This window comes from Chiloscyllium punctatum, chromosome 11 (assembly GCF_047496795.1).
Source record: "Chiloscyllium punctatum isolate Juve2018m chromosome 11, sChiPun1.3, whole genome shotgun sequence".
Taxonomy (NCBI): Eukaryota; Metazoa; Chordata; class Chondrichthyes; order Orectolobiformes; family Hemiscylliidae; genus Chiloscyllium; species Chiloscyllium punctatum.
In genome coordinates this window covers 112,920,340-112,941,170 of record NC_092749.1, presented here as the reverse complement: position 1 = coordinate 112,941,170, position 20,831 = coordinate 112,920,340, and the positions used below count along the sequence as shown (strand labels likewise).

The window sequence follows — 20,831 nt, the reverse complement described above, 5'->3', positions numbered from 1 at the left end:
CTGTTTACCAGTAGCTAGAATCTATTTATTTGTAATCAATAGTAATTCTTGTTGAGTACAGAAACATGGTCTGTGCTTTCACTCATACTGGTCTAAAAGACAGAGTAACTGAGGAGCATCCAAGGAGCAGGAGAATCGACGGTTCAGGTATAAGCCCTTCATCAGGAAGGGCTTATACCTGAAAGATCGATTCTCCTGCTGCTTGAATACTGCCTGACCTGCTGTGTTTTTCTAGCACCACACTCTCGACTCTGATCTCCAGCATCTGCAGTCCTCACTTTCTCCTAGGGTAACTGAGGAATTCTGCTTACATTTTAAAAATAGTTAACGTTTATGACAACTCAGGAATTAACTTGATTTTCAGTGTTCTGAGCTGAGATTTAGCCATGCCCAACACGATCACTTCAATTCCCTCCAGGGGGACTGCACACATACGGGTTTCAATCACATCTTTAATTTAAACATTTTGCTTCCCTTTCCCCGCATTACACTATCATCAGTGGCTGAATCACAGAATGGATACTGTATGGTCTTTGGTCTTTAAAAACAGTTCGTTTCCCACTGCAGTCCACAATCAAAAACAGAGAGAGAGAAAAGCCACTGTCTTTACATCTAATAATCTTCCAATAATCCATTGTAGACTCCATGCTTCCAAGTTGTTGTCTTTCCTTTATTAATCAGGCTGAGAGCATTCGCTGCTGCTCCACAGTTCCCTCAACTCTGTTTTATTGCTGAAATGGTGCTGAGAATCTACACAAGTCAGCATGTCTGCATGGACTCTCCAAGCAAGGAGCTCATCAAATGCCATTCTCAATCTCTTCCTCCCTACCATTTGTACTTTAAAAATAGAAGTGTAACTCCCTTCTGAGTGAACCTGCCTCCCCCACACTCTCAGACAGTACATTCCACACCCTAACCACTTGACCGAAACTGCACCAACAACATCCTCAGACAGTACAGGTTTGACATTAAAACTCTAAACTGTTTCTTTTCCCCTCATAACTCGGCATGGTGGCTTAGTGACTAGCACTGCTGCCTCACAGCACCAGGGACTCAGATTCAGTTCCAGCTTTGGGTGACTGTCTGTGTGGAGTTTGCACATTCTCCCCGTGTCTGCGTGGGTTTCCTCCAGGTGCTCCAGTTTCCTCCCACAGTCCAAAGATATACAAGTTAAGGTGGACTGATCCTGCTTTTTTTAAATTCACTCATGGGATGTGAGTGTCTCTGGCTGACTAGCATTTATTGACCTGTCCCCAGCTGCCCTTGAACTGAGTGGCTTGCTAGGCCATTTCAGAGGTCAGTTGAGAGTCAACCACATTGCTGTGGGTCTGGAGTCACATGTAAGCCTGACCAGATAAGGATGGAAGTTTCCATCGCTGAAGAACATTAGTGAATCAGATGGTTTTTCTAACAGTGAACAATGGTTTCATGGTCATCAGTAGATTCTTAATTCCAGATTATTATTGAATTCAAATTCCACCATCTGCCATGGCTGGGCTCGAACGCAGGGCCCCAGAACATTAACTGAGTTCTACATTAATAATCTAATGATAATAGCATTACACCCTTGCCACTCTTCTGTTGCTAAATTGCCACTAGTGTGCAGGGATGTGCAGGCTAGGTACAGTAAATACAAGGTTATAGGGAAGGAAGTGTGGGTCTGGCTGCAATGCTTTTCAGTGGAGCAGTGTGGACTCCACACAGTGTGACCAGCCTACTATCACAATCTAGGGATTCTATAATATTTGCTCATCTCTCTAGATAGTGTGGCGCAGAGATGTAGAGTCATAGAGGTCTACAGCGTGGTGAGAAGACTTTTGGCCCAGTCTATCCCTGTTGCCCAGTTTTCACAATTAAGCTAGTCCTGTTGGCCTGCTTTTGGTTCATATCCCTCCATACCTATCGCATCTCTGTACCTGTCAAAATGGTTCTTAGATGACAAAATTGTACATGTTTGGACCAATACCTCTACCCAAAGGGGACTAAACCTGCTCAGCTGAGTTTGCCATTCTCCCTCTCTCTGTGTATATAAGCAAATGCATTCTTCTGCCCAATTGTGACAATGCAAGAGCCTATCTCCAATGTGTATGTTGTGTTTTTAATAAAACCATGGACAATGTTTTAATACAGTCAACATGGACAATTGAAATGGGAGGGTGCTTCATTTTCAAGCTTGCTTTTCAAATAAGAGTTTTTTTTTAAAAAAAGAACCCCCCACGAGAAATTATGCAAATAATTTTTATGGGTTTAATTTCCTTTGCCAGTCAGATGTCATAACATCAATGCATTTGAATGAATTATTGTCTGTGTTCTTTTAAAAATAGTGCAAACAAAAATTTTCACAAATGTACCGGCCTGCATTTCACAGTCAGCAGTGAAACATCAGCGAACACAACTGACTTTGAAGAAAACTGCCCATGGAGATATTGAGCGATCTCTGTGGTTGGATTTTCCTTTTCCAGGCACCTGGTTCAATCAGGCACTGGGTGATTGTGGTCTCCAGGCATCTGGCAGCAGTGATGTCATCAAGCAGGCGAAACAGCTAATCACTTCGCAGAAATCTCACAGACAGCAAACCAGGAAGCAAAATACATTGATTATCCTTCACATTCTAATAATTTTACAGGGAGTAATTTTAAGATTGGACAATGTACGTGGGCTGAAGCTGAAATATCCTGAACAGAGTCATAGCACAGTACAGCATGGAAACAGTCTCCCGGTCCAACTTGCCCATGCCAACCAGATATCCTAAATGAATCTAGTCCCATTTGTCAGAATTTGACCCATATCCCTCTAAACCCTACCTATTCATAGATGCCTTTTAAATATTGTAATTGTACCAACCTCCGCCACTTCCTCTGGCAGCTTGTCCCATATGCGCACTACCCTCAGTATGAAAAAGTTGCCCCTTAGGTCCCTTTTTAATTTTTCCCCCCTCATCCTAAATCTATGCTCCTCTAGGTATGGACTTCCCCACCCAAGGGAAAAGACTTTGTCTATTTACCCTATCCACGCCCCCCGTGGTTTTATAAAGGTCACCCCTCAGTCTCCGACGCTCCAGGGAAAACAGCCCCAGCCTGTTCAGCCTCTCCTGATACCTCAAACCCTAAAATCCTGGCAACATCCTTGTAAATTTTTTTGAATAATTTTAATTTTTTTAAAAATAATGGACTTTTTTTTAATGGGGGAGCTTGAAATCATGCAATTACAAATGTAGTTTTTCAGGGATACAGAAGGTGCTTAGTAGTAATTATGAAATTAATACATTGGAAAAAGCCAGTTGCACCTCACTGAAATAATAACTATTTCCAGAGTTTTTACATTTAAACTGATAGGGCCATTCTCGTCACTTCAAGTAATTTCTCATGATTAACAAGTGTGGGACATCAACAGTGCACCCTGTGGTGAAGGAAGGTATTACCACAAACATGGACTCCAAAAGTCACTGTCAGCTTCACAGTTGTAATGACAGGGAATGCTAACAGTTTTAACCAATATTACATCTGCAAAAATCCAGGCCAATTAAAGGGGATTGAAGTTAGTGCACAGAGAAGATTAAATTCATTGGGTACCAGAACCGAATGACTCCTTTTCATCATCTCATTTAATGGTTGAATGGATTGAAGGGGTTAAATGGCGTCCTCCTGTTCCAATATTCCTGAGGGCATAGGCCAGGAAAGTGGGGTCAGTGTAAAGTTCAGCCAGACTGAATGGCAGAGCAGGCTCAATGGGGCTGTTTGACCCATTCCTACCCTTTCTCCTTATTTTCAGTGTTCCTTATTTTCAAATGATTTCTTACCTGTGGTTCCAGTCCAACAAATGTTCCCATAAATGCACAGTGGGCTTCAGAACAAAGTGCTTTGAACGTATGGAAATTATGCCTTTACCATCCTTCAGTTCAGGTGAAGAAAGAAGTGAAATTAAATGAAACATCAATGCTGCGGGACAAGAAAGTTACTCAAAGTTGTTTCTTCTTCAGTGGAGAGTCAGTTTGAACTCTCTGCATGGGTTCTGGCTGTTCTGACCAGACTTTTCCTGACCTCTTACTCCAAGTGGGTTGTGGATGAGGCTGTGTTTCTGCATCAGTCCACTCTCTCAATGTTCCTTCAGACATGCTGCCTCGTTTGCATTTTCAAAAACAATTTTTTTTTTAATTCTGGTTCCTCACCACATAAAACTCTCTGCAGAAAGATTTTATGTGGATTTTCGTTTTGAACTTGCAGACCTTAGACAGTAAAGCTTTACTGAGAAACTGGAAGGTCAGTGGTTGTATAGTGGTGACCTCTGTTTGACCCTAAACCTTGCATAAAGTGTAGGGGAGGAAAAGACAGAAGCGTTAAATGGAATGCTTTTGTGCTGAGCTCCCTCGGCAGCATGAGTTACTGGTGATAAAAACTCCAGACATTCGGCTTATTTCTTTTCTTAATGGCAAGACCACCAGCACCACAGTTCATTTTCCTAACACAAGCCTTAAAATGGAGTTAGTAGCCTAGAAGGAATGGGAAGGGTTGGTCGAAGACCAGTGGGTGAGTGGAACAAAGGAGAGATTCTTCACTAATTAGGTGAGGCAACAGATGCTCATATGAGCGACGTTTTTTTATCAGCTGCAATTATTTTGCCTTGAAAGGAGAAGAGAGTGCAGTCTTGGGTATTGTTTCCCAAGAACGTCTAATTATCCAGCTCTTTATAAGATACCCAGCTGTGGGGAGAGGAGGGAGAAAAAATGCAGAAGGACATAAATCAAAAGCCTCACCCCTGAGCTCACTCTCGATCAGAGTCTGGTGCAGTTCAGTAGAGTTACTCAGAGAATCTCCACGTCCCATTCCCACCATCCATTGCTGTCGGGGTTTATTAGCCCTTTATCTTGTTTCGTTTCTTTCTTGAGCTGCGTCAAAGTAACCTTTCTTTTCTCCTCCTTTTCCACAGGTTTATAAATGCCAGGAGAAGGATAGTCCAGCCTATGATTGACCAATCTAATCGAGCAGGCAAGTCCCCAATAGTAACTGTATTCAAGTCACACAGGCGAAAATCATCCTCAAGCCATTCACTGGGAGAGCCATTAACTGGTAAATAAATAGACACTCAATGCTGGGAATGACTGACCACTAAATTAAAATAGGACTTTCCTGCCATAACCAAACTAATAAGTTTACCTTACATGATATCTTCCAACTTTTTAGACTTTTTTTTAATGATAGTAACTTATAGCTCGATGTCCTGCGTTAAGGGCATTTTATTTTAAAAGCTGAATTAAATGTTAATATTTATTTATTTGATTGAATTTTAGAGTTTTCTTCCCAGCTTTTACTCTCTGCTACTGTGACAACTTCCTGGTGCATGGCTTGGTGTGAATTTGCTGTAGATGTTTTTGATTACCTGTCAAAGAGGGCGAAGGGGTTGACATTGCTTGGGGAACGTTCAGTTACTTACTTATAAGGTAATGCTTGATGTGCCTAAGTCACTAATAGGTGTTTGTCTAACTAACTGGTTCAGGGTTGCAGTTCAGGTGCAGTGGGACAAATGAGATCCTCTCTCATTACTAAACACCTTCACCATGTTCTTCACCTGTTTTTATTTTAACAAACTCTTTGAGCTCCTTCTCGCTTCTGCTAGAATTGGTCTGACTTTACTATGGTCCAGTCTTGGTGATGTACAACTGTAATCTTTCAGGGTAAGGAAACAAAAATAAGTAAAGGTTTCTCACATCCCCTTATGTTTTGGAAATGAAGACAGTTTTGGAGTTACATAGTCAGAACCAAACAAAACATTGGCACTATAATTTTGACATAAAATACTAGTGTAAGAGGAACAAGGCTCTACATGAAGTTCTTTACTGTTTTAGAGAAAGGTGTGAAATTATTTATTTTTAATAGTTAACACTTGTACTCTTTAGCAGCAGAAATGAGAATATTAGAGCAAACTGTTTGCATTTGTACACTGCTATCATATGGCACACTGACCTGTTGAAAGGACGGCAAAGTTCTGTATTTGACTTTGCCAATTTGTTCAATTTATTTTTAACTTGCTGTCTCAAGGGGAATCATCTTAAATAAAGGGCAGCACTCCAAACTGTGCACTGTGATAGGATACAGCAAGACGTTTAACTACTGATACACATTGAGTGTTTGGAGAATTGGTTTGAAGTGAAAGAAAAACTAGAGGATCAACAAGACCATCTCTGAAATGATATTGCATCAACCTCTCCTTTTATAGCACAGCCATTTCATCCTAGGAAGTAGTAAAGTGAACCTTAGTCTCAGATGTTCCTGCAGGTTTCACACAAACTTTCCAACCCTTTGTTGAGCCGTACATGTCACCCTTCCCCGCCACGTTGCCCGACTGATTTCTGTTGCCCTCTGGATCCTGATTTTAATTGAACCTCAGGAAAAGCTGCCAGTTTCTACCTCCAGGCGCAGTAACGGTGAGCTACCTTCAGAGGACCATTGAGCCCTAACAGGTTTCATGACTCCTTTCGTATTTTCTAATCAACAAGTTCGGATGGGTTGTTGCTCACCTGCAGAGCAGGTGGAACTTAAAGCTGGATCTCCTGCCTCAGAGGGAGGGACACTAGCACTGCGCCACAAAAAGTGGGTTACTGTTAGCATCCACTGAAACCCATCCAAGTTCCTGGTTCGATTAATGCAGCTCTGGGACAGGGTGAGACCCCCCCACTTTAAAACCTTGTTTCCAATCCCCCAGACACCGGTTTCTGACACAGCCTCACAATTGCCTGTGCTCCTACAGTTCTGGTCTCTCGCTCATCCCTCATTTTAATCACTTCACCACTGGTGACTGTACTCTCTGTAGCCTGCACTCTAATCTTTCCCAAATGTTTTTGCCTCGGCAGGTCTTACACAATTAATGGCAGGGCCCTGGGTAGTGTTGTAGAACAGAGAGACCTAGGGGTTCAGGTACATCATTCTTTGAAATTTGCATCACAAGTAGAAAGGGTGGTTAAGAAGGCATTTATTAAGCTTGCTATCATTGCTCAGTCTTCTGAGTATCGGAGTTGGGGGCGTCATGTTGAGGTTGTACAGGACATTGGTGAGGCCTCTTCTGGAGTACTATGTCCCGTTCTGGTCACCCTGTTATAGGAAGGATATTATTAAACTGGAGAGGGTTTAGAAAAGATTAATCAACACGTTGCCACGAGTGGAGGGTATGAATTATAAAAATCGGCTGGACAAGTTGGATCTTTTTAACACTGGAGCGTAAGAGGTTGAGGGGTGACCTTATGGAGGTTTAGAAAATCATGAGAGGCACAAATGAGGTGACTAGCAAGGTTCTTCTATCTAAGGTGGGAGAGTTCAAAACCAAAGTGCATATGTTTTAGGTCAGAGGACAAACCTTTAAAAAGGACACAAGGGGCAACATATTTTACACAGAGAGTGGTTCGTGTGTGGAATGAACTGCCAGAGGAGGTGGGGGATGTGGGTACAGTTACAATGTTTAAAAGACACTTGGACAAGTACATGAATAGGAAAGGGATATGGGCCAAGCACAGGCAGGTGGGACTAGTTTAGTTTGGGAACATGGTCAGCATGGACTGCTTGGATTGAAGGGTCTGTTTCTGTGCTGGATGACTCGATGACTCTCACTTTAAATGCACTTCTTAAAACCTACCTGTTTGAGCGAGCTTTGGGTCATTTGTTCAAATCTATCTCTAGATGTGGGCTCAGTGTTTTTAAATGATCTTGCTGAGGTGTTTTACTATTGTCAGTGGCTGTATAAGTGCCATGCATATCCAAACCTCGATCTGTTCGATGTGTGTGCTCCAGTTTGGGTGTTGTATCCAGTGAGTTTTTAATGTGGGTTTTGGGATCTCATCAAAATATCAAACCAAATCATGCTGCATTAGAAACATAGAACCAGGAACAGACCATCGAGCCCATTCAAATCAATTCTTTCTGTAAGTCTGATCATGGCTGATCCTCTGTCTCAATGTCAAGTTCCTACTTTCTCCCTCTCTCCTTTGAAATGTATCTCTCTTTTTTTTTGAATATTTTAAATCATTTCACATTCACAGTCTTCTGTGGTTGAAAATTCCTCAGGTTCATTCCCCTCTGAGTGAAGAAATGTTTCCCATCCCATCCCAATGGCCTACCCTCCAAACTGAGACTGTATTCCCTGGTTCCAGACTCCCCCACTCATGGGAAACATCCTCCCTGTATCCATTCTGTTCAGCCCTGTTAGAATTTTATACAGTTCAGTCAGATTCCCGCTCATCCTTCTCAACCCAATTCAGGCCCAGGTGAACCAATCTCTTCTCATGGGATGTTCGCAGATGGTTCAGCAATGTTCAGCACCATTCATGACTCCTCTGATACTGATACTGTTGTTTTCAAATGCAGCTAAACTTGGACAATATCCAGGCTTGAACAAAAAGTGACAAATAATGTCGATGCGCCAGGCAATGACCATCTCCATCAAAACAGAATCTAACCATTGCCCTTGACTCTCAATGGTGTGACCATCACTGAATCCCCCATAATCAATATCCTAGGAGTTACCAATTAGCTGCATTGTGACTAGACCAGCCATATTCATTGGCTATAAGAACTGGTTAAATGCTTAGAATTCTCTGATAACTCATGTATTGACTCCCCAAAGCCTGTCCACCATATGCAAAGCATAAATAAGAAGTGTGGTGGAACACTCACCACTGGCCTGGGCGGTTGCAGCTCCAACAACACTCAAGAAGCTCAACACCATCCAGAACAACGCAGCCTCCTTGATTGGCACCACATCCGCAAACATCCACTCCCTCCACCACCACACTGTAACAGCTACAAGATGCACTGACGTAACTCACCAAGGCTCCTCCAACAGCACCTACCATACCCACTATCTCTACCCACCAGGAGGGATAAGGGCAGCAAAGGCATGGGAATCTGCAAGTTTGCCTTCACACAGCTTCCTGTGTTGCCTGTGGGTAGGGAGTTCATTGGTTCATTGCCAAATTCCTGGCATTGCTGACCCAAGAGTGCCGTGAGAGAGCCTTCAGGATGGACTGTAGCAACATGAGGAAGGTAGCTCACCATGGCCTTCCCAAGGCCCAGCCTATGACTCCCACCTCCCAGCGGCAAACAAATTACAAATAACAAACATTTCAACAGCTGGCCTCAGTTGTTTCTGCTGACCACCCAGTCTGACAAATTATTCCGCTTACACCAGCTGATCTCTGTCAGTGTCTCTCCCATCCCCTGAGACTCGGTACCATCCACATACTACAATCCAGTTCAAAATTCAGGAAGTCCATCCAACCATAGCTGAAACCAAACTACCATTGAGTCCTAGATGGTTTTGAACTCTTCTGTGCAGTTGCAGCTGTACCTGCCCAGGCAAGTGGGGAGTATGTTAGTATGCAGCTTGGACTATTGACCTGTTCAGACTATGGGAGCTGTGTGCCAAACCTTTAGAATGCCTACAGTGTAGAAGTAGGCCATTCAGCCCAAGTGAGTCCACACTGACCCTCTAAAGAGCATCCCACCCAGACTCACCCTATCCCTGTAACCCTGCATTTCCCATGGTGAATCTGCCCAGGCTGCACATCTTTAGACTGTGGGAGGAAACCGGAGTGTCTGGAGGAACAGTCGCCCAAGGGCGGAATTGAACCCACGTCTCTGCTGCTGTGAGGCAGCGGTGCTAGCCTCTGAGCCACCACAGCCGTCACATGGGAATGGTCATTGATGAGACCCACAAGGGCGAATGGCTCAACATTTCTCAATTCTCATTTGTTTTAATTATTTTAAGGGATGTGAGGGCATTTGTCCTTGAGAAGGTGCCCATTTGTGCCCCCCACAACTCCTTTTCAGCAACTCATTGAGGATCCTTCAATTAAAGTAAATGCAACATTAGTCACAACAATAATTGTCACAAAAATCAGTGAGATTAAAAGACCTGTCCAGATCTAAAATCACTCAACTAAGAGAACATCCATTACTTAACTTGATCATACCTCATTGGGTAGTGTACTGGAAATCTTGCCCCTCAATTTGTGGAGTCCTGACAAAAGTTAAATATTATAACAAGTACACAGAATTCCCCAAGTTACTTCTCATTAGGCGATAGAAAGCACAGACCAGGTTTTTGTATGGGACAAGAATTACTATTTATTGTAAGTAAATAGATTTTCATTACAAATAAATGTATTATGAGCTGTCAGTATATAGCAGTACTCGTTAAAACTCTAATTCTCTTTATAAAACTGTCTGTGCACACAAATACAGACAGACACAGACAGAAACAATAGAAAGCCTAGGTGTTATGGGTGGGGGGGAGAAACTGGAAAGACTGTTCAATGCTCCCTGTTCATAGGATTTACTGAGATGCACTTTTTGGTTTGTCAGAACTTGCTGCTCCTCGATCTCCCTTCTCCAGTTACTTTCATTTACTTACAGGATAAGGTCAGAAGTCACACAATACCAGGTTATAGTCCCAATAGGTTTATTTGAAATTGCAAACTTTTGAAGTACTGCTGCTTCGTCAGGTCAAATGGACATGATGAAGGAGCAGCACTTTGAAAGCTTGTGATTTCAAATAAACCTGTTGGATTAAATCCTGGTGTCGTGTGACTTCTGACTGTGTCCACCCCAACCCAACACTGGCACCTTCACATCAGTACTTGCAGAAGGCACAGAGTGACTGGTTCAGCATTTGTAACGTCTCTGACGTGTCAGGTAAAAGCCACAACTTACAGCAGTTGGTGAGGGAGAATAAACTGGTTTTCTTCAAGCTTTACATGTTTTCTAATGCAGAGGAAGAGAAAGAATCATCTCACCTTGACGAGGTCTGAAGGCTTCTGATTGACCTGTTTACACCTCATAAGTTAATCAGTGACCTGGGAACCAATCACATAGTTGTTGACAGGCAGAAGGTCTTTGTGATCAATGAATGGTCATCATTCCACAGACTAATCAGCTACTTGTTGCTAGTTGAATCTCATTCTGTGCACATTCTCTGAAGACAGTTCGTCTGCATCTTTACCCATGCACCCCCCCCCATCTCCCACCCCCAATGCCCTCAGGCCCACAACCCGTGTGTACAAACTGCACTGACAACAAGTGCTGGTAGCTTGCTTATAAAACCCTTCCACAGCTTGGTCTCAAAAACTATTCTTTTCCTATTTCAGTCCACAATCACAAATACAGAAAAGTAAAAAGATGTGGTCTTTACCCCAACTTGAAACTTAAAATTGTGTTTTTGGCTGATATGTTGAAAAACTTCAATACGTTACTCCTGCAGCTAATGTCTAGGATAATTGTTTCAGGAGTGGTAGATTTTCTGGACTTAATACTTTTCAAGTCCAAAGGGAGATTTGATCTTTTCTCTCTTTTGTCTTGTTTTCCCAATGGTGGCTTGCAGCTCTTTGACGTATTGCTAATGAACCAACAAAAGTGACATGATAAAGGAGAGGGATCTTGAGAGTGAGCAGCATATCAGGGGCGATGCTGACATCTGGCAATGTCGCTGGACCTGTAACCTAAACACTTTGGGGAATGGGTTCGAATCCCACTGCAATACCTCATAGGCTTTGCATTCACTTAATAAATCTCAGTAACAATGACCCTGGAAGCATTTAATTTTGTTGTTAAAAGTCCCTCTGGTTCACTTTAGGGAAAGAAATTTGATTGATTTATTGTTGTCACGTACTGAGATACAGTGAAAAGTGTTGTTTTGCATGCTGTACGGGCAGATTCTACTATGTATCAGGGTAGCAGAACAGAGTACAGAATACAGTGTTACAGCCACAGAGAAGGTGCAGACAGAGACAGAGAGGGATCAACTTTAATATTATAGAGGTCCGTTCAAAAGTCTGATAACAGCGGGGAAGAAGCTGTTCTTGAATCTGTTTGTACAGGTATTCAAACTTCTATAACTTCTGCCCAGTCTCAATGTGACTCCAGAACCTAGTCTTCAGGAACCACTTGACTCCGGGTCAGTTAGGGATTGGCAAAAAGTACTGATCTCCCCTCCGCACAGATGCTGCCAAACCTGCTGAGTTTCTCCAGCATTTTAAAAATCAGCACCCACATCCCAAGAAGGAAAAAAGTAGATGCTCCAAGACAGCTGGTTATTACAAAGGAAAACATAAAGGGACAGCACATTCTTGCCTCAGTGAGCTGTGCGAGCAACCAGATCAAATTTACGGTGTTGAGAACATTTTTGTTCAGGAGGTGACAGTATACTTGATAAACACAGTATTTGTTTAACTTACACAAATACATTTGTGCTTTGGCAGGAGAACCTAACTAACTCTTGCTGTGATCCTTGATGCAATGGCTTCCCTGAATTATACTGTGTAAATGTAGATGAAGTTCATCACTTCACCCCAGCCTGTACTGTTCAGATAGAAGCAAGCGTAGTGCTCATAACGAAATCCAATATGATGGAAGAACAAGATATGAGGCTTAAAATGTTTATATCAAAACAGACTCACTTCTTCTTGCATACCACTGCAAGAGACTCCCTCTGAGGCATTTTCCAAGCTGTGGCAGATTTCCATTACACTTTGGAATGGCTGAACTGACAGATTTTCGGCAAATGGTTTTCTGAATGCAATTTCTTGCACATCTGTTGCATTGTTACATGTCGGTGTATATCCAGCGATGAATCACGCCCCACACGATGACAGCGTGGTCTAATCTTATCACATTCCCGGGACCTTTTTAACCCACTCAATCAAGGACTTGAGCAGTTTTTCCGTTTGGAGGTTTCACATTAGCAGGGGCAGCTTGATTGCAACACTCTGAAGCTGTCATGCCAAGTTACTTTCACTGCACGATGTGCTAACCTCTGCCATATCAATGCTTTATGTCTGTGTCTTTACCAACAATGATCCAATCTTCATAGATGAGAGCTCTCTGGTGCTACTGAATGCAACACCAGTCATCACCTCTACTGAATATGATGCCCGTCCCCAACTACATTCCTGTTTCTGCATGCAAGCTATTTTACAAAGCTGAGGCAATAGTACTTCAACTCACATATGGTTACAGATTGAATTTTGTTTTGGCTTGGTGTAGGACTGTCAAAACATTCATGTTTAAAGATCTAAAGTGAAGACTGAAATTGTTAGAGAAACTCAGCAGGTCTGGCAGGGAATGTGGGGAGAGAAACAGAGCTAATCTTTCAAGTCCAATATGACTGTTCTTCAGACCTCATGTTGTGAATGGCTACACTATCAGCTCTGCCAGCTACCCTGCAGATTTGCAATCCCACACAAATTATTGAGACATGTGAGCTCAGATTCACATAGACAGACCTGCAAATGCAGCACAAATAGTGATCCTTAAGGGATTCAGGCATATAGTCAAGTAAGGGGCAGTTTATTAAAATATAGGACAGTTGGTCACCTTGCAACCATACTGTCGCAGGGCATTCAAACACAATTTGGGGCCTCCCTTCAGGCAGTGTTTGCTCAGCAGCAGCACAGTTGCCTATGAGTTAGGAGATCAATGAATTCAAGTCCCACTCCAGCAGCCAAAGGGCAAAATGCAAACTGCACTGCAGTACAGTACTGACGGAGTGCTGCACTGTCAGAGGGTCAGTACTGACGGAGTGCTGCACTGTCAGAGGGTCAGTGCCAAGGGAGCGCCATACTGTCAGAGGGTCAGTGCTGAGAGAGTGCTGCACTGTCGGAGGGTCAGTGCTGAGGGAGTGCTGCACTGATGGAGAGTCAGTACTGAGGGAGGACTGCACTGTTAGAAGGTCAATACTGTGGGAGCGCTGCACTGATGGAGAGTCAGTGCTGAGGGAGGGTCACACTGTCGGAGGGTCAGTGCTGAGGGAACTCCGCACTATCAGAAGGTCAGTGCTGAGGGATCGCCACACTGTCAGAAAGTAAAGTATGTACATTAGTTCCCACAAAATCATGTAAGTCATGGGTTCCTATTGACTTGTTCCAGGGGATTACCAGCTAATGGATTTGAGGTTTAATGTAATCATGTTGTGATTGCATCTTGTTTTTGTTACGAGTAAGGTGGAAGGGGTCATTGTTTCCTTTCCTTGCCCCACTCCTCTGCTGGTCACAACCCTGATTTAAATGGAACCAGGGTGGTGATATGGTCAATGGTCTCGGTCTCAGACTGAGTATGATTCAGTATTCAGAACAAGTCACGCAGGTTTCTTAGTCAATAACAAGTAACTAATTCACTATCAAAATCAAACTTAAGGAAAAATGCAAAAATAATTAAAAACAAAAGTACTACAGATGCGAGAAATCAGAAACAAAAACAGAAATTGCTGGAAAATCTCAGCAGGTCTGGCAGCATCCGTGGAGAGCATTCAGAGTTAACATGTTGGGTACACTGACCCTTCTTCAGAACTCTGCTTTCTCTCTACAGATGCTGCCAGAGCAGCTGGGTTTTCCCCATAATTTCTGTTTTTGATGCAAAAATTATTGACAGTTTGGATTATGCAAATATATACCTATCTGCATTTTAAAAAGCCAACACACTGTCAGTATTGAGAGATGCTGAAATGGAAGAAACAGAAAGAGAGAGATTGAGATAGCGCACACCTCTCAGGCAGATAACAAATTCTCTGTCATTGAGTTAAAACAAATTACAATTGTCTTATCCCAATTTCAAATGGAGCCACTTGACTCCATTCTCTCTCCCTCTATCCCACTCTCTCCCTTTATCCCACACCCTCTTCCTCTCTCCCATTCTCTCTCCCTCTATCCCATTCTCTCTCCCTCTATCTCATTCTCTCTCCCTCTATCCCACACCTTCTCCCCCATCCCACTCTCTCTTCCCCATCCCAATCTCTCTCCCCATCCCACACCTTCTCCCCCATCCCACTCTCTCTCCCCCATCCCACTCTCTCTTCCCCATCCCAATCTCTCTCCCCATCCCACTTCTCTCCCCCATCCCACTCTCTCTCCCTCTGTCCCACTCTCTCTCCTTCTGTCCCACCTCCTCACCCTCTATCCCACACTCTCCCTCCATCCCACTCACTACCTCCATCCCACTGTCTTGTCCCTCTATTCCACATTCTCTCCCCTCCCATCCCCACACTCTATCCCTGTCTCTATCCCACGCTCTCTCCATCCATCCCATTGTCTGCCCCTCTATCCCACTCTCTCCCCTCCCCCACATCCTCTCCCTCTATTCCACTCTCTCTCTCCCTCTGTCCCACACTCTCTCCCTCTATCCCACTCTCTCTCCCTCTCTCCCACTCTCTTTCCCTCCCTCCCACTCTCCCTCTGTCCCACTCTCTCTCCCTCTGTCCCACTCTCTCTCCCTCTATCCCACACTCTCTCCCTCTAGTCCCTTGTGGTGATGACCTTGGATGCTCGTGTTATTGGTCACCCAATGAGCTACTTAGCTGACACTACCCACCCTGGCACCGTTTTCCCCAGAGGTGCCACAGGCCTTGCTAAGGCTCCCCATTGACACACTGCAGGTTGAGTTGGTTTAAGGTCTGGAAGAGCATATTATCAGAAGCCGACGGAAATGTTCCCATTCCTGAAGTGCCAATGAGACCTGGGGGACTGAGCCAGTTGTCAGGAATGGCAGACTGAGGAGGCTAAACTCTGGCAGGGCTGAGGAAAAGGGGTTTGGTAAATATTGCAGGATATAAGGTCAACATTACCTTTCTATTTGGAGATAGTGAACAAGAGGACAGAGATTTAAAATAATCAAGAAAAGGAGCACTGACAGGCATCAAGTGGTTAAGGTCTGGGGAATGCTCCCTGAGAGTGAGGTAGAAGCAGGTTCAGTCACAACATTCAGAAAGAGAGTGAGACTGTTATCTGAAAAGGATGGAGGTGTAGGTTTGAGGGTTAAGACAGAGAACAGGCAAATCATTTATTCAGACGGGTGTGCAGGCACAATGGGCTGAATATTTTCACTTGGCACTGTGGCTATTCTCTGAGTTCACTCTAAAAGACTGTGCCCAATAGCTGTTCCCTCAGTGCAAGGGTGATAAATGCTGCGGGACAAGGTGAATTCACTGTTCACGTGAGAACTGTGTTTGCCAGGCAAGGAACGACAGGTGGAAGTCAGGGGTGTGTGCTACAACTGATAAAAGGAACTTAAAGAGAGGTGATAGCTCAGTGGTGTTATCACTGCACTGTTAATCCAGAGGCCCAAGTAATGTTCTGGGGGCCTGAATTCAAATCCCACTGGAGCAGATGATTGAACTTTAAATCAATAAAACTCTGGAATTAGAAGTCGAATGGCGACCATGAATCCATTGTTGATTGTCAGGGGGTAAAAAACCCATCTGGTTCATTAAGGAAGGAGACTGCCATCCTTACCATGCCTACATGTGACTCCAGGCCCACAGCACTGTGCCTGATTTTTAATAACCCACTGGGCAGTTAGGGATGGGCAATAAATGCTGGCCTAGCAGTGAGCTTTTTTTTAAAAGAACTTTCTCACAAAATAAATCATTCCCACTTGGATAGAGTTCTCTGTGATGAAGTTGTTTGTTAAAGTTAGGGTTACCCTGGATGGACAGGTTAAGATGGACTGAATGGGCTACCCCATCCATAAATATCACGTAAGGAGAACATTTCAACACTGAGGCTAAAGTAAACAGGTATTGTTTTAAGTGTATCCGCCTTGTTATTTAATACAGGGATACATTCTAACAAAAGCGGCTGCTTTATTATTTTCCTTGGCAGTTTGCCATTTCATTTCATTTTTATAATGCATCTTGCATTTGACATTTTCTTTAAGCCTTGTTCCAGGCCGAATGGTTAACAATTTGACTTCATCTCAAGTTCTCTGCAGTCCCCTGAGACGGTTTGACTTAAAATGTGTGGAAAGTCCTGCAGACTTGGGGGCTTTTTATGGCATCTTAATTTTGGGGGCGTAAATTTTTTTTTTAGTAAGTTAACAACAAAGATGAACAGAGTAATTTGCTGTTACTTTTCTGTGGTTCACCCACAAAAAGCCCAGAGGGACCTCCCCCCCCCCCCAACTTCACTGTATTGGACTCCAGAGAAAATTGCCTGTTTGAAAGGCAAAAGTATGATGGGTTTCCATTGAATAATTAGCAATAAAGTTCAGATTTCCTATTAGAGTGGTGCAGTCCTACAACACAGAGACAGCTCCTACTGGTACATGCCGACCAAGTTTTTTTTTAAAAGGGATTCATTGTGTTCTTTGCAAAAAAAGGAACTTGTATAAGTTTGCTGTAGATGACATCTAACTGGGTGACTATCACACAGCATCATTCTTCACACGTACACCAGGCACACAATGATTGAGCCCACCACTGCCTTTATTGACCCCTCCCAGTGTCTCTGAACTGTTGCACTGTTTGTCTGCCATCTAATCTTGGATGTGCAGAGAGTTCCTCAAAGTAAACATCAATTAAAGTCCTTGGAAAATACTTGTCTTCATTCACAACTTCCCAACTCTGTTCCCTCAGTGCTGACTCCATTCCCTTTCCTGGGACCAAACTAGCCAGCTTGTGCCTTTGGTGTTACCTTCAACCCAGGTGAAATCCCGACCACATGCTTGCTGTTTGGATAAGGCCTCTCATTTCCATCTCAGTCATATTGCTGGACTACACACTGGCTGAAGGGTGTCCACTGGTGTCATCCTCATCCCTGTGTAGGTTACCTCCACAGCAAAAACACTGCAGGGATCTGCAATCAAAACAGAAAGTCATGGAGAAACTCAGCAGGTCTGGTAGCCTCTGTGGAGAGCGAAAGACAATTAATTTTATGAGTCCTGTAAGACTCATCGTCAGAGCTTTATAACCTCCACACTTGATTGTTTTAATGTAATTCTGGCTGGTCTCCTGTGTCCTGTTCTCTGGAAACTTGAAGTCATCCAGATCTCGGCTGCCTCTGTCCCAGCTTATCATCCATCAGCCATGCTGGCTGACCTTTGATGACTTCTCATTAAGCATAATTCCGAATTTTAAAATTCTCATCCTTGTTTCCAATTCTCTCTGTGGCATGCTCTTCTCCCACCCCCACCTCTGCAGCCCCTACAACTCTCCAAGATCTGTGTGCTCTCGGCTAATTCTGGCATATACCCCAATTTTGGTCTCTCTCATATTATCAGTTGTGTCCCATAATCTGGATTTATTTTTCTCCTTCTTCCTAACCTCTCTGCTGCCTCTCTTCTAGCCCTTCCCTCATGACTTGGGTTTTTTTGATCAGTTACTGTAATATCATCTTTGTGCTTTCAGTGTCGAATTGAGCGTGTTGGTGTCTCCTGTGAATTGCCCAGGGATATTTTATGGTAGAAATTCAAGTTATTGTTGTTGAGTGACTGGTTTGAGTGTTGTGTCTGCGTCTGAGTTTTTAAAAGGATCAAATAGGCAGAATGATCAGAGAAGTTAGCAGATATCTGGTGTGCAGACAGCCAGGTTTGATGTGGACTTGAAAGGGAGATCTCAGACTTGAAGTAGCAGTCACTTTAACAGAGGTTGTAGACATGATTGTCAGAGGAATGGTTGCTGCTGCCATTATTATTGTAAATGCAAAAAAAGTAAGTGATAAGGACTGTTTTTAATTCATTAAGAGAATACTTATAAAGCAGTTATCAAAGAATTAGATTAAAACCAAAAGAACTGTGGATGTTGGAAATCAGAAACAAAAACAGAAATTGCTGGAAAAGCTCAGCAGGTCTGGCAGCATCTGTGGAAAGAAATCAGAGTTCACGCTTCAGATCCAGTGCTGAGGAAGGGTCACTGGAGCTGAAACGTTAACTCTGATTTCTCTCCACAGCGCGGCCAGGCTTGCTGAGCTTTTCCAGCAAATTCTGCTTTTGTATCGAAGAATTAGAATTATTGTCACATACTCAAATGAACACTGTGACAAGTCACAACTTACAGCAACACCTAAGGTACAGATCCTTCGGTACAAATTCTTAGAGAAAGAAAATTAGAAAATAAAGAAATAAAAGAAGAAATAAGGAAGTTCGATATTCTGGGTTAAAAATCACATAACACCAGGTTAGAGTCCAACAGGTTTATTTGGAAGCACTAGCTTTCGGTGCGCTGCTCCTTCAGGTGGTTGTGGAGTATAAGATTGTAGGACAGAGAATTTATAGCAAAAGTTTACAGTGTGATGTAACTGAAATTATATATTGAAAAAGACCAGGATTGTTTGTTAAGTCTCTCATCTTTACAATGACCATGTTGGTTCTACATATTCTAGATTTGGACAGAGCAGTAGGCACTGGGAGATGATGACGTTCAGCAATCCCTCACACAGTAAAAGCACTGAAGCATTTGACTGTCAATAATATCAGCTGCTACTCTATAAACTCTGCACCATTGCCTGCTGGCACTACCTCTGTTTCCTGCCCCATAGCATTTTCAACACATGGCACTGTTAGCACTGATTAAGACATTGCCCGAGTTATTTGTGGATGAAGACAGAAATCCTCTTGAATCATAATCAACTAGTTCACCACTTAGTTCATCAGTCAGACACCACCACTATCTCCTCAAATCGCATAAACAGCATGCAGAATTACATAATACACAATGGGCAGCATGACTGCAACTCATTGGAGACTCAGTCATTATGTAAAATAATTGGAATTTTTATTGCACCTTGTAGTCTGTCGTTTTCAAATGCAGAAACCAAGTTTTTTTCACATACCCACTCGAACGATGCCGTTTGTAACCAAAATAAAGCAGCAGAAATAATTGCCTGTTTATAAGACTTGCAATTTTGTAAGACTTTGCTGAGGCCATCCTTGGAGTATTACGTTCAGTTCTGGTTGTCACATTAAAGGAAGGATGTGGAGGTTTTGGAGAGGGTGCAGAGAAGGTTTACCAGGATGCTGCTGGGATTAGAGGGTGTGGGCTATAAGGAGGGCCTGGAAAAACTTGGGTTGTTTTCTCTGGAGTAGCAGAGACTTGATAGAAGTCTGTAAAATTGTGAGATACATTGATAGGGTTGAGAGTCAGAATCTTTTTCCCAGAGTTGAAATGTCTAAAACTAGGGAGCATGCATTTAAGGTGAAAGGGGGGAAAGTTCAAAGAGTTCAGAGGGGGAAGTTTTTACACAAAGAGTAGTAAGAGTGTGGAATGCGCTGCCAGGGTTGGTGGTGGAAGCAGATAGAAAGGGGGTATTGAAGGGACTTTTAGATAAGCACATGGCTATGGAAGGAGTGGAGGGCTATGGGCCAAGGGTAGGCAGAAGGGAGCAGTTTAGTTTGGTGTCATGTTCAGCACAACATTGTGGGCCAAAGGGCCTGTTCCTATGCAGTATTGTTCTCTGTTCAATGCAAAATGATGCAGCCCAAGAATTGAGTGGGTTTTGTATGAGTGAAGTTTGGGCTTTTTAGTCGAAACTATTTACTGTGGTGGCTGTCTGATCACAATGAAACCATCTAACACCTGCACTTTGTGGTGGGTTGGGGGGTGTAGGGATTACAAATTATTCATTACGTTTGTTGAGCAAGATGTCACCTAGGTGAAGTATACCATCGTCAGTGCATGTACTGATGTCTTCCTGAGTACATTTAAGCAAGCCCTTGTATTTTGGGAAACTCAGCAGTTTGGACGAACTTTAGCAGCTGGTGTTTCTGAGGGCTCTATAAGTTGTAAATTGGAACAGGATTTTCCCTCCTTAACACAATAGTGGATGATGTCGTGATTCAGTCCACATGATGTTGCCTTCTACATGTGCCTGACACATGTATAGGATTCCTAAGGAGTTTGACAGGGTCAGTGCTGAGAGGATGTTCCCCCTCTAGGGAGAGTCCAGGACCCGAGGATATAGTCTCAGAATAAAGGGGCCCCAATTTCAGACTGAGATGGGGAGGAGTTTCTTCTCTCCAAGGGTTATGTGTCTTTGGAACTCATTGCCAAAGAGAGCTGTAGGGGCAGAATCCTGTGTATATTTA

At 43.2% G+C, this 20,831-nt stretch overlaps 1 protein-coding gene across 4 annotated transcripts in view; it reads left to right on the top strand.

Moving 5' to 3' along the window:
• Positions 1-20,831, top strand: part of LOC140483348 (homeobox protein Meis1) — a 302,240-nt gene that overhangs the window by 261,831 nt on the left and 19,578 nt on the right. For 2 of the 4 annotated variants that reach the window (XM_072581546.1, XM_072581548.1), the window contains exon 10: positions 4,927-5,066. In XM_072581546.1, the coding sequence (XP_072437647.1) occupies positions 4,927-5,066 (140 nt within the window). The remainder of the gene's footprint in view (positions 1-4,926; positions 5,067-20,831) is intronic. The other 2 variants (XM_072581547.1, XM_072581549.1) reach the window with 1 other exon arrangement.